General features: G+C 35.5%; 1 protein-coding gene across 3 annotated transcripts; it reads right to left on the minus strand.

The window, feature by feature from the left end:
- Positions 1–215: 215 nt before the first annotated feature.
- Positions 216–14627, minus strand: tfr2 (transferrin receptor 2). Of its 3 annotated transcripts, XM_067370588.1 has the most exons (18): positions 14492–14627; positions 12713–12755; positions 11691–11907; positions 11422–11608; positions 9462–9602; positions 9202–9310; positions 8883–9125; positions 7219–7358; positions 6947–7128; positions 6748–6867; positions 6347–6429; positions 5072–5135; positions 4852–4919; positions 4691–4761; positions 4529–4613; positions 3985–4212; positions 2753–2893; positions 216–1025 (listed from the first exon to the last, which is right to left on the minus strand). In XM_067370588.1, exons 2-18 carry the CDS (start codon positions 12743–12745, stop codon positions 783–785), a joined length of 2355 nt encoding a protein of 784 aa, XP_067226689.1. In that variant the 5' UTR covers positions 12746–12755; positions 14492–14627; the 3' UTR covers positions 216–782. The 3 variants fall into 3 exon arrangements, with proteins under 3 accessions (XP_067226689.1, XP_067226688.1, XP_067226687.1); XM_067370587.1 differs by lacking the exon at positions 14492–14627 and having other exon boundaries at positions 12713–14481; XM_067370586.1 differs by lacking the exons at positions 12713–12755; positions 14492–14627 and adding an exon at positions 12257–12678.
- Positions 14628–14634: the final 7 nt, after the last annotated feature.

A 14634-nucleotide genomic window follows, 5' to 3' on the forward strand; every position in this document is an offset into this window, starting at 1 on the left:
CTGCAGTTGAAAAGAAATTAAGTTTTTTGATGCAAACATTCCAGGATTATTCTCCATATAGTGGACTTCAATGGAGCCCAAACGGTTGAAGGTCAAAATTACAGTTTCATTTTCAAAACGTTCTACACAATCCCAGACGAGAAATAAGAGTCTTATGTAGAGAAACCATTACTGCTAAGTGTATTACTGCCCTCCACAGGTCAAAGTTTGAACTAATTGTTATATACTTGCACTAGCATATTGTATATGACAATTTAGTTCAAACTTTGACCTGAGGGGGGCAGTAATACACTAAGCAGCTTCTACACTGCCGGAATTCAAATAGAGAAGAAGAAGAGAGCTAGTTCAAGATGAGCATTTGTGGTTAAAATGTATATAATTTTTTTTTTTTTTAGAAAATGATGGTTTCTCTAGTTAAGACTCTTCTTCCTCGTCTGGGATTGTTTAACGCCCTTTGAAGCTGCACTGAAACTTACATCCATTGAAGTCCACTATAAGGAGAAAAATCCTGGAATGTTTTTCTCAAAAACCTTCATTTCTTTTCGACTGAAGAAAGAAAGACATCTTGGATGACATGGAGGTGAGTAAATTTTTTTCAGGAAATTTTAATCTGAAAGTGAACTAATCCTTTAACGTAAAATGATTGTCTTGCCACTTGGATTAATGATGTCCACTTGTGTTTATGACGAAAAATATGAAGCGTTTTTCACGTTAAGCGTTTTAGAATATCCCACTTTTCCGGGTTGGCTGGATAAATAAATGCTGAAGTTGAATGTGGAGCTCTAGAGAGGGTTGTCGATGTTCCAGACGTCTCCGCTGAGCGCGTTGGCGGCGCCCTGCAGCGTCCAGGTGAAGAGCGCCAGCTGCCGGCGGAAACGGGCCTCGTCAAACTGCTGCGGGTCGGAGTTCAGGAGCGACAGATGATTGGCCAGCGCGCTCAGAGTGTGATCTCCACGACCGTGAAACACGTGACGGAACGGCGTCTCGACCACCGAAACATACTGCGACAGGAAGTAATATTCCACCTGTGAACAATAAACAGCCAGTGTTTGTTTTGATTGTTCTGTTATCATTTACTCACCCTCACGTTGATTCAAACCTGTAGGACGTTCTTTCTTCAGTGGATAAACAAAAGATATTTTGTGAAATGTACAGTAATCTGAGGCTGTCCAGCTCCAGAAATGGACCATATAGTTGTGCACCGAAATTGCGGCAATTAACCCTTATAGGGTCTTTTTAGACCCCAAACAATGTTTGCTAAAATTAAAAAAATGTTCTCTTCCAAATGACATGAAACTTTGTACAGTTGTTAACACTTTCTAGATCTACAAATAAAGTAAATAATTGGAGCGATATCTTGTTTTTATGTTAGTGTAGAAAAAAAAATAAAAAATCACACTCAGAATCTGAGACTCCAGGCAGCAAAATGTAATTTTGTTACAAAATAATTGTTTTTTAAAAAACAAATATAATTTTACTTTGTTTATTAATGTTTTTACTTCATATTTGTGCAGGCTTTGGAGGATTTATCATATTTTTTTAAATGTATATAAATAAATAAATATTTTGTTGAGTAGGTTTTTTTGTGTAAAATTCACTTTTTGTGTAAAATTCACTTTATAAAAGACCCACATTTCTAACTTTCATTCATGGGGATCACATGGATAATTTGACATGGTTTAGTGTGAGATTTGTGTCCATCTTTTGGAAAATGCAGTTTTAAAAGTAAAACAATTAAAAGTAACGTAAAACAATTATCACTTTTACCAGTAAATGGCTACAGAGCTCCACTATTTGCTATGTGCTATTTTACTATCACAATTATGACAATAAAAATTACTTTTTGTCAAAGTTTAGCATTTTTTTGTACTAAAAAAAGTTTTTCAAAAATGTTGATTTTGAGGATGAATTTTGTCCATTTTCTAAGTGGGGTCTCATTATAATGTAACTATTGAAAAAAATGATTTATTTTTATTATAAAAATACTAAACTTTGATAAATACTTTGAAAAATACTTTTATTGTCATAATTGTGATTTCATAATATTTAGATATGAATCCAACAGAAAAAACTTGTGAAAAGACATCTTTCAGTCAGTCAAATAGCAAATAGTGGAGCACTGCAGCATCTACTGTTAAAAATGAATTTTTTTTTACTTTTAAAAGTGCATTTTCCAAAAGATGGTCAAAAATCTCACACTAAACCATGTCAGATTATCCATGAATGAAAGTTAGAAATGTGGGTCTTTTATGAAGTGAATTTTACATAAAAATCTTTTTTTGTATAAAAACTTACTCAACAAAATATTTTTTAATGTTCAATGTCGAGTAAATACATTGATAAACAGAGTAAAATTACATTTGTTTAAAAGCAAAAACAATTATTCTGTTACAAAATTACATTTTGTTGCCTGGAGACCCCAAAGACCCTGAGTGTACTTCCCAAACGAAGACCGCACAAGAGTTAAAAATATTCAGTAGAATCAGAAAAAAAAAAAAAAAAAATTGGTTTTGGACAAAATGGTTTTAGAGAACCAAAATCATTGACAGAAACATTTAATGATGCATTCAAGTTATTGTGGGAAGTCATATTTACGAGTTGGAAAGTCAGAATTACGACTTCAGGTGTGTTCAAATCAAGATGGACTCTGGACATGCTATAAAGTGCCTTTGAGTTTGGAATGACATGAAGGTGAGTATATTATTCTTTTTCATTGAATTTTATAGTGAATTATTCCGGTAGCTGTGTTCACCCTCATAATGCGTGTGTTGTAGAGTCTGGCCAGTCTTTCGTCCTGAATGTCGCTGTTCTTGATGGCCTCTTGCAGGTTTTTCGCCGCTCTGCTGTAATCGCCTCGTGCGCTGAAAACCCACTGCGGAGACAAACCGCGCGACTGACAGAGAGGAAGACAGAGATGGGCAAATCAGCTGAAAAACTGGAGTTTCCTTGGTGTAAATGTAGATTTACAGGAACAAATTTGCTGAAACTTGTCAATGTTTCCTGAAGCATTTGGGTTATGTACGTCATATAGGAACAATACAAGTCTATGATATGTGCTCACTGTAAACATTTTTGTCATTTTTGCAGAAAAATACTGTAAAAATGCTACAGTGTTACCAATGTTAATTGGTGAAAAGTAAGTTACCTAACCATACAGGATGAAAACTATGTAATTTTACTGTAAAATACTTTCAAATTTATGTTTCTTTTTTTTGCAAGTAAAAACTATGAATTACCATGTAATTTATGGTAAAAAATTGTAAAAGGACATTCTGAGAAGTCCCTGTGGGACACATCAGACATGATTATATTTTTTTAACAAATAATTTTGTTTCTTCTCAATTTTATCTATGAAAGCTCGTTTCCGTCACTTAATTAAAAACGTAATTGCAACTTTTATCTTGCAATTCTGACTTTATTTTTAAAATTCTGAGTTTATATCTCATAATTCTGAGACAAAAAAAGTCTATGAACTTGCAATTCTGAGTTTATAACTTTTGGTCTCTGAATTGCGATAAAGTCAGAATTGCGAGTTTGTAGACTTTTTTGTCTCAGAATTAAGAAATATAAACTTGGAATTGAAAAGAAAGTCAGATTCGCATGTTTATAGACTATTTTTCTTTAAAAAAAGAAATAAAAGTTAAAAAAGAAAGTCAGAATTGCGAGTTTGTAGGCTTTCTTCAGAAATAAGAAATATAAACTCGGAATAAAAAAGAAAGTCAGAATTGCGAGATAAAAAGACAATAACCTTTTTTATTTTTGTACTGTGGCGGAAAGAAGCTTCTGTAGTTATCAGTAATGTACATTAGTGTGTTTTGGGTTATATTTTGTAATTTAGTGAATGTTATTATAGCATTATAATATATATATATATATAGCATTATTTTAGTGTTGTGTTACTCTTATGGTGTTTTGTGTTTTCATCTATAGATGAGTATTGGCCGCTTACGATGCTTTCTATTGTGGCGGTTGTCAGGTGTGTACCTGTAGCTGCGCGGCGTGCAGGTTGAGAGTGGAGCTGAGCTGCAGTGCCGTGCTGCTGTAGCAGGTGACGTCCAGCGGCAGAATGTGCTCATGGGAGAGTTTCAGCACCATCAGACCCACCAGCTCAGTGACGGCACGACCCACCGACCCCAGACGCCCCTGCAGCAGCTCCTGCAGCCGGTCCACGCTGTCCAGCTGAGTGTTGACGAACGGGTACGAGCGAGCGTCCTGAACACACACATCACTGCTGTTCATAAAACATGCAGGTTACGAGAAATACTGCTCACATGCAAGATTTTAATGAAGTCTCTTCTGCTCACCAAAGCTGCATTTATATACAGTCTTTCAGACAAATAGTTTAATATGTGGTTGCTAAGGTATTCTGGGTGGTTGCTAGGGTACTCGGATGGCTGCTAGGGTGTTGCTATGCAGTTGTTAGGGTAAAAATATCGAACTTTCGAACAGTAGTTTGATTTGATTTCTGTGTTTTAGTCATTTGTTTCATGTGAATCATAAAAATACGCAGTGGAGTTCTTCATTTTACTTCGTTGAAATGCAGCTGCATGGCAGGAACTCCTCCGAACGTGGTGAAACTGTAGGCGCCGCTGTTCAGATACAACGGCTTCACTCTGCAGCACAAACACACACAGAATCAGAGCGAACATCTGGAGAACAGACTCATTAAGAAGACCAACGGTTTCCTCACATGTTCCTCCAGCTGCCCTGACGCTGCACCAGAGACAGAATCGACTGGCCCGTGTGTTTGGGATGCTCAACCTGCAACACAAAGTCTTCTCAAAACACTGTTCACGACTGTTTTCAGGTATGCCATAAACACTGTGAGAAGAAAGCGTAAGACACACAAACTTGTTTGATGGCTCCTTCGACGAGATCCGTGAGCAGAGGACTGGAGTAGACGGAGAGGTTATCATCACCTACACACGGGTTTAGATTATTCTGCTGTAGAAACACTCTCCCACGTGAGTGTGTGTGTGTGAGTGTGTGAGTGTGTGTGTGTGTGAGTGTGTGTGTGTGTGTGTGTGTGTGTGAGTGAGTGTGAGTGTGTGTGTGTGTGTGTGTGTTTTACCCAGGATGGCCTGATCCAGACTGAAATATGCCACAGCTTTCAGGTGCAGCATCGTCAGATAACCCTGAAAATACAGAGTCAAACACACATTCACAAGAGTCAACATGAGCCTCTATCTATCTATCTATCCATCTATCCATCTATCCGTCTATCCGTCTATCTATCTATCTATCTATCTATCTATCTATCTATCTATCTATCTATCTATCTATCTATCTATCCATCCATCTATCCATCTATCCGTCTATCTATCCATCTATCCGTCTATCTATCTATCTATCTATCTATCCATCCATCTATCCATCTATCCGTCTATCTATCCATCTATCCGTCTATCTATCCATCTATCCGTCTATCTATCTATCTATCTATCTATCCATCCATCTATCCATCTATCCGTCTATCTATCCATCTATCCGTCTATCTATCTATCTATCTATCTATCTATCCATCCATCTATCCATCTATCCGTCTATCTATCCATCTATCCGTCTATCTATCTATCTATCTATCTATCTATCTATCTATCTATCTATCTATCTATCTATCTATCCGTCTATCCATCTATCTATCTATCTATCTATCTATCTATCTATCTATCTATCTATCTATCTATCTATCTATCTATCTATCTATCCGTCTATCTATCCATCTATCCATTTGTCCGTCTATCTATCTATCTATCTATCTATCTATCTATCTATCTATCTATCCATCCATCTATCTATCCGTCTATCCATCTATCTATCTATCTATCTATCTATCTATCTATCTATCTATCTATCTATTTATCTATCTATCCGTCTATCCATCTATCTATCTATCTATCTATCTATCTATCTATCTATATATCTATCTATTTATCTATCTATCCGTCTATCCATCTATCTATCTATCTATCTATCTATCTATCTATCTATCTATCTATCTATCTATCTATCTATCTATCCGTCTATCTATCTATCTATCTATCTATCTATCTATCTATCTATCTATCTATCTATCTATCTATCTATCTATCTATCCATCTATCCATTTGTCCGTCTATCTATCTATCTATCTATCTATCTATCTATCTATCTATCTATCTATCTATCTATCTATCTATCTATCCGTCTATCTATCTATCCGTCTATCTATCTATCTATCTATCTATCTATCTATCTATCTATCTATCTATCTATCTATCTATCTATCTATCTATCCATCCATCCATCCATCCATCCATCCATGTGTTTGTTGTATTCGGTGTAAATGTTTGTGTGCAGTTCTGACCTCCAGCCACTCGGTGGCACCAACATTCCCAAAGTCTCCTCCATCCCAGCTGACGAAAAGCAAACTGCGTCTGGGGTAAAAGCCTGAAGACCATCAGACAGGTCAGTGTGTGTGTGTGTGTGTGTGTGTGTGTGTGTGTGTGTGTGTGTGTGTGTGTGTGTGTGTGTGAGGGTCAGATGCGAGGGTCAAATTTCTGACATTTTAGAGACACACCAATAATGGAAATGACTCAAAAGTTTATCATCAATATGACTGATTTATTTTTTTTGATAAATATCAATATCAGCCACAATTTTGATTCAATTATAGAAATTTGCCTGAACTCTGTATCAAAAGATCAAGTAAAAACTGACTCCTCGTGATCCGAGTCCTTTAATCTGTCAATTATAAAGTGTGTTTACCGTTTTCCACCATGTTGCTGAAGGTTCTTGCTAGCTCCATCAGGAGGGCCGTTCCGACTCCAGACTTCACGGCTCCGGGGCCCCAAGAATCCCTCTGGGCCCCGACAATTATATAGTGATCTGACAGAGAGAGGCAGGGATGACATTGTAACACACTCATCTGCTGATCCGCGGCTCACAAACACTCAACATGACGTACCGGGTTCGATTTTGCCCTCTATGGAGGCAAAGATGTTGTTGAGCAGCACCGGCTTCATGGTGTTATAGACGGCCATCTTCACCCTGCGCTCAGACGGCCCCGTGAAGCTCGGCCCCAAAACACACTGAACGTACGGCAACCGGCCCTGCCAACCCCGCGGGCAGTCGGGGCCGGACAACTGACTGACACACACACACACACACACACACACAAATACATCTCACTGTCACATACTGCGAATAAACATGAGTGAGGAAAGGGGCGGGACTGACCTCAGCAGCTTGGAAGCAACGTTGGCACTGATTGGCTGAGCAGGAATGATTGGCAGGCCGGAGGATTGGGTGGATGGGAACTGGGTGTGGTTAAAAGAGGGAAATCCAGGTGTGAACGGGTCGCCGGAGCCCAGATGCACCTGACAGGAAACAGAGCAGATGACATCACTAACTCTAAATGGTCCGGGAAACGTCTGATGTGACAAACTGCACACATAAACTCCACATGAAGCGAAAACATGATTATTTTTCTTATGAAAAAATTGCAAAGTTTAATTTATATGATTTTAACATTTTGAAATGTATTTATTTAACATTTATTGTGTTTATTATTAACATTTATGCAAATTTAACATTTCACCATTAGGGAAAAAGTGGCAAATAAAAAAGTTTGAAGCTCTTTTAATCTCTACTTTAAAACTAGAATGAATATTTTAATAGACAGTAGTATAAAAAAATATAAAAAACTGCACATATAAATACAGCATGACGTGAAGTATAATTTTTAAATATTCATATGAAAAAGTGCAGATTAAACTTCTTTTATAAATGTATTTATGAGGAGTAAATACAGTTTTTAATAATACATAATTAGGGACAATTACAGAGAAATTCTGGCAAATTTCAGCTTAAAAATCAGGAAAAAGTAACTAAATTTAAATCTTTTTTTTTTCATTTCTTTTCCATTAAAATAGATATCAGTATAAAAAATTAAATAAAACAAAAAAGACAAACAAAAAATCACATGACATGAAATATGAAGTTTAAACATTCTTCTGAAAAAGTGCTAGTAAAATATAACTTTAAAATGTTTCTATGAATTTAGTAAAGGGGTAAAAATAGTAAGAAAGGAATCAAAGTCAAGGGCAAAACTGAGTAATTCTGACAAATTTATCATTTAATTATTTAATTTAATTAATATTTAACTATAATTATTTAAAATGTTTGTTTACTTAAAATAGACAGCTGTATAACCAATGATTAAAAAATGCAAACTGCACATAAACACCACATAAAGTGAAATATATATTTTTTAATATTCATATGAAAAAGTGCAGATTACACTTCTTTTATAAATTTATTAATGAGGAGTAAATACAGTTTTTAATAAGAAATAATCAGAGACAATGACAGAGAAATTCTGGCAAATTTCAACACGTAAAAATTAGGAAAAAAAGTAATAAAAAAAAGTTTAAATCTATAATTTAAAACTAGAATTAAAATTGATATTGGTATAAAAAATTAAAATAAAAAACTGCAAACAAAAACCACATGAAATGAATTATGATTTGTGCTAGTAAAATGTAACTTTAAAATATATTTACAAATTTAGTAAAGGGGTAAAAATATTAAGAAAAGAGAAAGTCAAAACTGAGAAATTTAATCAATTATTTAATGAACTAGAATTATTTTTAATTTTATTACTTAAAATAGACAGCAGTATAAACAATGATTAAAAAAAACACAAACTGTACATAATTACCACGTAAAGTGAAATATGAATTTTAAACACATCAAAAAGTGATAGAAAAATTTAACTTCAAAATATTTTTATAAAATTAGTAAAAAACAATATTAAGAAAAGTCATCTGAAAAATCAGGCCAAATGAAGTATAATAACTAGAATGACTTTGAATCATTTTAAAAATGACGTTTTTACATACGTGTTCTGAGATGACGGCGTTGCTATGGAGACCGAGTCGCCGTGGATCCTGGGGTACGTCGGCGGGGTCGGGGTAGATGAGGACGCCCACATGCCCCGCCTCCTGCGCGTGCCACACCTTCTCTGCGAAGCTCACGGCCCCGCCCACCCGCGCCACGGCGATGGAGCCGTTGAGGGACACGCCCATCGCGCGCAGCTGCTTGAAGTCCTCGCGGCGGCCGTAGTTCACGTACACCACGCCTCCCTGCAACAACAACACACATGGAGGAACACACGCTCGGCTGCGCGGGTTTATGAACGGCTGCGGTCGTCGTGGTTACCGTGGCTGTTCCCGTGGCGCTGTAGGCGCAGTATCCCTCGCTGTCTAACATGATCTCTTCAAGCTCCGCCCCCTCAGAATCGACCAACCAGAGAGTGTTCCGCTGCGTCCTACAAGAGCAGAACAGTGCGTCAGAGAGAGAGTGGGCGGAGCTAAAGAGCTCCTTTGGTGTGATTTGCTGGCAGATACTCTCTGATTGGTGGGACTTTCTGAACAGCATTGTGGGTAATGTAGTTGATAGGTTGAGAATGTTGCGCTGACCTGGAGGGAAACTGCAGCGTGGCGTAGTGCGAGTCGGTCCAGGTGTGATCCATGCGGAGGTTCTGCAGGTTCTGCAGGATTTCTCTGGCCACGGCGTTCCCTTCTGAAGATCCCGGAGGATGAGACACCCGGCTCACGCGCCTGAACCAAACCCCCACAAAACACCATCACGGGTCAGAGGTCAACTTCACATTCACGTGTTCACGGGTGTCTGATGCTGGTTAGTGGTCACATGACATGTAGCCAAACTCATTTTTGAACATTTTTGATAGCCATTTAATAATTGATTTTTAGAGTTTTATTTTAAAATTTTGATAATTTTTAGTTTTATTTTAAAATATTTATTTGTTTTAATTGCACATTTTTATTAATTTTATTAGTTTTATTTTTAATTTGTTTTTCACTTCATTTTAATTTGACATTGTTTTGATTAATTAACGTGTTTTATTTTATCGTTTTATTTTTAAATCCTTTACTTTAATTTTACATTTCATGATTTAATTGAAATGTTGTATTTTCAGTGTTTTATTTTAAAACCATTTATTTGTCTTAATTGGATATTTTACAAATTACACTTTTTAGCAATGTTTTATTTTGATTTGTTTTGACATTTATTTATTTGACATTTTTAGTAAGCTTATAATTTTTGTTTTATTTTAAAATTATTTATTTTAATTTTCTATTTTTATGATTTAATTTTAGTAAGTGTTTATTTTTGATAGTTTTATTTTAAAATAATTTATTTATATTAAGTTCCCATTTTTATCATTTACTTTTAGTAAATGTTTATTTTTTATGATTTTATGATTTACATGTTTTTAACATTAATTTATTTGACATTTTTATGACTGAATTCTTTATTAGTAAGCATATTATTTTTAGTGTTTTATTTTAAAATTATTTATTTATTTTAATTTGCCATTTTATGACTGAATTCATTATTACTAAATGTTTTATTTTAAAATTATTTATTTAAATTTTTCATTTGCATGATTTAATTTTAGTGTTTCATTGTGATATTTCCTATTTTAAAATCCATATTTTAGTTTGACATTTTTACGACTGAATTAATTATTACTAAGTGTTTTATTTTAAAATCATTTATTTATTTTAATTGTACATTTTATAATTTCATTAATTTTATTAGTTTTATTTTTAATTCGTTTTTCACTTCATTTTAATTTGACATTATGTTTTGATTAATTTAGAAAGTGTTTTATTTTATCGTTTTATTTTTAAATCCTTTATTTATTTTAATTTTACATTTTATGATTTAATTGTAATGTTGTATTTTCAGTGTTTTATTTTTAAACCATTTATTTGTCTTAATTGGATATTTTATAATTTAATTCAATTTTAGCAATGTTTTATTTTGATTTGTTTTGACATTTATTTTATTTGACATTTTTTTAGTAAGATTATAATTTTTGTTTTATTTTAAAATTATTTACTTATTTTAATTTTCTATTTTTATGATTTAATTTTATTAAGTGTATATTTTTGATAGTTTTCTTTTTAAATAATTTATTTATATTAAGTTCCCATTTCTATCATTTACTTTTAGTAAATGTTTATTTTATTTTATTTTAGGATTTACTTGTTTTTACATTAATTTATTTTTATTTGACATTTTTATGACTGAATTCATTATTAGTAAATGTTTTATTTTAAAATAATTTATTTTAATTTTTAATTTGCATGATTTAATTTTAGTGCTTCACTGTGATATTTCCTGTTTTGAATTTTTTACAATTTTAATTCGACATTTTTACGACTGAATTCATTTTTAGTGTTTTATTTTAAAATCATTTATTTATTTTATTTTGCCATTAGTATGATGTAATTTTAATGTTTCATTGTGACAGCTCCTATTTCATAATTATTTATTAGAATTTTAATAATTTAATAAATTTCTAGTAGGTGTTTCAGTTTGAAATCATGGACTGTAAGGTGTGTTGACCTGAGTGTGCTCTCGATCCGCTCCTCCCTCAGGTACTTCTTCAGCATGGCTCTGAGTTCGGCCATGTACAGCACCCCTCCCTCGGGCGAGTGGGCCGCTTCCGCCGCGTCGTTCAGAGGAATCAGGTCCCCCTCGTCCCCGCACAGATGGCACATCCCACGGAACGCCACGTATCCCAGCAGGAACGCTGCAGAGGAGAGCGGACTCTGAGGATACTGTACTGATAGGAGTACCAGTGTGTGTGTGTGTGTGTGTGTGTGTGTGAAGACCTGTGCTGAATATCAGCAGGCCGGTCAGCGTGAGGTACACGGCTGCTTTCCTGCGGTCCATCTGCTGCTGCAGCATCATGGCCGTGATGTCACTGTTCAGCGTGGCCTCTGACCCCTCCTCCAGCGAGACCAGCTTCATTTCAACGTGAGGGACTCGCCGCCTGACTCCGCCCCCTTCCTCCACGCCCTCATCAGCTTGAGCTCCGCCCCCTGCTGCCTGCTCACACAGAACATTTAACACAAAAAATGAACAATAAACGGTAATAAACGTCCAGTAAATGTCCGATGGTTTCTCTGGATTAGACTCTTATTCCTCTTTGAAGCTGCATTGGACCTTCAAATGTGGAATGTTTTCCTCAAAAACCTTCATTTATTTTGACATTTAGACATGAACATCTTGGATGACATGGAGGAGAGTGAATTATTTTAATTCAGAAGTGAACTAATCCTTTAAGAGACTGGATCATTATTGCAGTGATTATTATGTGTCTAGCATGTTTTATGTTTGGCAACGGTACTTTGAACCCTAAAAGATGGAGTGTGTAGCTTTTCATTTCCTAAACAACCATGTAGGAAGACACATCATGGCCATATTCCAGGATGACGATGTGAAGATTCATCAGGCTTGTGAAGGAGCATGACGAATCAGAGCTTAAATTGGGTTGTGCTGGAGGACACTTTACAGAGTGCTCACCTCTTACACTGTCAATACAAGATCTTCAGCAAAAACTGATGGAAATAAAGATTTTAGTGTCACAGACGACCAACAGCATATCAAGATTTGGCTTATATATAGTTATATTAAAAAAAATTGACAAGAAAATGCCAAAATTAAAATGGAAAAAGTAAAAATAAACACTATTTAATAATATTAATATAATTATAATAGTTTCTCAATGATACTAAAGTTTGAACCAATGGCAAAACATTTCTGATTGTGATTTATAAAGAGCAAAATAACAGAATCTGCCAGAAACACGAACACGAGGAAGAACAGAAGAATGAATGAATAAAGCTCTTACCGCAGCGATCAATCCTGTGACCGAATCCATCATCCTACAACACCTGAAAGTCACACACCAGCCGTATCAGTTCATTCTCATTGCGGCAAAACTTAATTATTTCATACTTATTTTCTAGATCTCACGCCTGCGTCACAAATCAAACACATTCAGCTGATTATCCGAGTCATGTTGGAAATTCCTGGCATGTTTTTTACTGGGTCAATGAAGTCAACAGATCTGATGCAACGCCGGCCACGTTTGAGCTCATTTCCCATCAATCCCAGCGGTGATGATGACATTAGTCTCGCTCGTCTTCCTCTCTGTCTATCTCTACTGTCCAGCGACAGATAAACCAGAGACACGCCTGCCAACACCAGAGACGAGCAACAGACACGGGAAATGACCAAACACACACACACACACACACACATCCTTGTTTATACTACTATATATCCTAATTATTGTGAATATGTAATTGATTATTTCCAGGAGCTCATTGCTTCTTCTTCAGTTAAACTGCTAAGAGTGATTGTAAATTAATTGCCTAAATTATAATAATTACACAATAATAAATAATTTAATCAGAAGGGTCACATTGACCTGTTAAGATTTTGTTCACATCTACCTCGTAAATATACTTTTTGCTATTTTATTAAAGTTTTCACAGGTAAATCAATTACAATTTTATCAATATTTCAAGTGTAATTTATGAGATTTGTTGTATTTTGAATCCGATCTTTCTTTGTAAAAGTCATAAAGTTTATCAAACTGATTTCAAAGTGAAGGATTCATTAGTTTGAATAAACATTGAATCAAACACTATAATAACATCTGAGCTGATCATTCAATATACTTTATTTCTGACAAAACATCTCATGATGCACGGTTTCAGTAGTGACAGTAATGTGTTGGTAGTGACACGTCACATGACACAATTTAACTCACACACTAAAACACTAATGATTTGGATAACAGTACTAAAATTTAGTTTATTTTCCCCAAATAAATGATTGTGTTCATGTGGTGAAGTTTCGGTAGAGACAATTTTCGACACTTTTGAGCCGCTCAAAGATGATAAAGGTTATCTAGCACAGATCTGAACAGTTGAACACAGAAAAAAACTAAATTTTATGGAATAACTTCCAAAAAAAGTTTGCTTATTTGCAGAAAAAAGTGTTTGTTAGTGACACTCCTTAAAGCTCCACACAGATTCTCAGACTTCTGAAATATTAACTTAAAATCTCAGTTGGGAATCTCTGGATCAGTCGGAGTTTGATCTACAGCAGCCCTTCAGATGGAGATCATGTGACCAGAACAGACACAAATACACCGATCTCTAACCACAAACCAGTGCGGTTACCGGTGTCAAACCACCAACACTGACTAAACCCACCAGAAGCTTCTTCAGAGGGTCCTGGTCTCGCTTTGAAGCTTTATTTACTCACCTGCTGCACATATTGATTTCTATAGCAAACACACACACACAGAGCCAAGGACACACACATCTACTAGAGACAGAATTGTGTGTGTTTGATAAGAGCCGTTAAAATGAACAATATTCAACATTACCAGATCATCACGCACATAAATCTCACAATATTAAACACAAACACAGAGAAAGTGACGCGACGTGAGAAGATATCGGACCTCCAGAAACACAAACCAACACGTGAAAACGTCACGACAGCTGAACTCGCACGAACTCAAGCGTTATGACATGATCAATCAACAATGACCGCCAATCAATCACATGAAGAGTGAAATAATGCTCTTCTGAACATGTAATGTGTGACATACCTTCTGTCCTGCTGCTGCCTGTCTGATCAGTGACCGTACGTAAGCTCCGCCCTCTGTAAGGAGCTCCGCCCTAACATGCTTTGCTACCCTGTGATTGGTTAGCGGTGACACACTTCAAACTGAACTGACATGCAAGACATTCG

Source organism: Chanodichthys erythropterus, chromosome 20 (assembly GCF_024489055.1).
Source record: "Chanodichthys erythropterus isolate Z2021 chromosome 20, ASM2448905v1, whole genome shotgun sequence".
Classification (NCBI taxonomy): domain Eukaryota; kingdom Metazoa; phylum Chordata; class Actinopteri; order Cypriniformes; family Xenocyprididae; genus Chanodichthys; species Chanodichthys erythropterus.